This window comes from Primulina eburnea, chromosome 18 (assembly GCF_022965805.1).
Source record: "Primulina eburnea isolate SZY01 chromosome 18, ASM2296580v1, whole genome shotgun sequence".
Lineage (NCBI taxonomy): Eukaryota > Viridiplantae > Streptophyta > Magnoliopsida > Lamiales > Gesneriaceae > Primulina > Primulina eburnea.
Window position 1 is genome coordinate 653161 of NC_133118.1, and position 2285 is coordinate 655445.

The 2285-nt window shown below is 40.5% G+C and overlaps 1 protein-coding gene across 1 annotated transcript; it reads left to right on the forward strand.

The window, feature by feature from the left end:
• The first annotated feature begins 245 nt into the window (after positions 1-245).
• On the forward strand, positions 246-2018 carry LOC140819963 (berberine bridge enzyme-like 22). Its single transcript, XM_073180246.1, has one exon. The coding sequence runs from the start codon at positions 246-248 to the stop codon at positions 1902-1904; it is 1659 nt and encodes a 552-aa protein (XP_073036347.1). The 3' UTR covers positions 1905-2018.
• The last annotated feature ends 267 nt before the right edge of the window (positions 2019-2285 follow it).

Below are 2285 nucleotides of genomic sequence, written 5' to 3' on the forward strand. Positions count from 1 at the left end.
GTTTCTTTTTTTAAATACTATTGTCCTAATATTATAATCAATACAATGGTAACAGAATTTAGTATATGCTCTGTTACTGAATTTTTATTTATTGCTGTTACTGCTTATTAATGCTGTCTATTAATGTCTCAAGAAGATTTCGATTACTTGCTTTATCTTTATGCTTCCATTCCATTGAAGATAACTTAAATCTTTGAAATTTTGTAACGTACGAGAAATCTCTAAGTTCCAAAAAAAGAGGGGACATGGGAAGCATTGCAATATTCTTCATGTCCTCTATGCTTTTCCTGTCTGTTTCATGGGCAGCTACATGCCATGTCCATCAGAAAACCTTTCTCAAATGCATGTCATGCCATTCATCGCGCCGAGCCAAGATTCGGCGAAACATTTACACGCCGAATTCTTCCGAATACATGTCGCTCCTGGAATCTGCGTCTCAGAATCCAAGATGGTTCAATGAAACTGGTGAAAGACCATTTGCAATCGTGACACCCCTCAGAGAAACTGATGTTTGGACTACCATTCGTTGCAGCAAAAGGCTCAAACTCCAGATCAGGGTCAAGAGTGGTGGCCATGATTATGAAGGTCTCTCCGTCCGCTCGAAGTCCCCTTTCGTCATGATTGATCTCACCAATCTCAACTCCATCAACATCAATCTTAAACAGGAAACGGCCTGGATTCAGGCAGGGGTGACTTTGGGACAGCTGTACTATCATATCGGCAATAAGAGCAGGACTCATGCATTCCCTGGAGGATTAGGCTCAAGCGTGGGCTCTGGGGGGCACATCAGCGGTGGAGGATTGGGAACGTTGCTGCGGAAACACGGGCTTGCAGCTGATAACGTGTTAGATGCTCTATTCATGGATGGGAATGGTAGAATCCTAGACAGGAGCACTATGGGTGAAGATCTTTTTTGGGCTCTCAGGGGTGGTGGGGGAGCAAGTTTTGGAGTGGTACTCGCGTGGAAACTCAAGCTGGTTCAAGTACCTGAACAGGTTACAGTTTTCGCCTTTCGCCGTAAACTGGATCCTGCAGATCTGAATCTTCTCCACAAGTGGCAAAACACCGCACATAAGCTCCCGCGAGATCTCTTCATTCGAATCCTCATCCAAAACTTTGGAAATAATGTTCCAGGGGACGAGAAATTTGTCCAAGTCACGTACAACGGCATGTTTCTAGGGCCTGCCGTTCAACTGGTCAAAATGTTGAGAAAACATTTCCCTGAATTCGACCTGGAGACTGAAGATTGTTTCCAGGAACCCCTGAAAGACAGTGGCTGCACTGATAAGCCCTGCAACAAGAAAGAATGTCACCAGGTTTCCTGGATTCAATCCGCAGTCTTTTTCAGCGGAAGGAAAACCGACCAGCCAGCGGAGACATTGCTTGACAAAGTTAAAAACAAGCGTGTCTTCAACAAGGCGACATCCGATTTCTTAAAGGTTCCGATTCCTGACAAGGGATGGAAGATGATACACAACATGTTCTTGTCTGAAGAGCGTCCTATTATGATCATCGATCCTTTGGGAGGCAAAATGGACAAGATCGCAGAAAATGAAACCGCTTTTCCACATAGAAAAGGAAATTTGTTCAATATTCAGTACATGATAAATTGGTTTGACGACAATCGTGCCGAAGTTGCTGACAAACACATATTTTGGATGAGATCATTTCACAAAAAAATGGCCCCATATGTGGCTAAGTCGCCAAGAACCGCATACATCAACTACAAAGATCTCGACTTGGGCGAAAACGACGAGGACTATAGCTACGATCAGGGAAAAGTGTGGGGTGAGAAATATTTCAAGGGAAACTTCGAAAGATTGGCAAGGATAAAAGGCAAGGTCGATCCAAGAAACTTCTTCCGAAATGAACAGAGCATTCCAGTTTTTGCTGTACATGACTAGAGAAATTGAAAATAAAGGTCAAAATGCTTGGTAGATGGAGAAACTTGCTAATTTTGCATTTGTTTGTATTCATTTTTATTAAACCTTAATTCCTAATTATAAATAAGTGGCAAGAATTAAAATTACAATGGAAATATACAACTAGTCCTTTCTACATGTTATACACCTTTACCAATGTGTTGATTAATTAATTATTAACCATTAGTCATTATTAGCTACAATTTTTTTATTTATTCAAATGCCATAAACCATGACTTCTAAGTCGCGACATTTGAAAATAAACCAATAAATATATTATAAATACTTCGTCTAAGAGGGAAACAATCATTTAAAAGATAAGATTTAGTTTGGACAAATAATTATAAAACTTTTGTTAGAAAT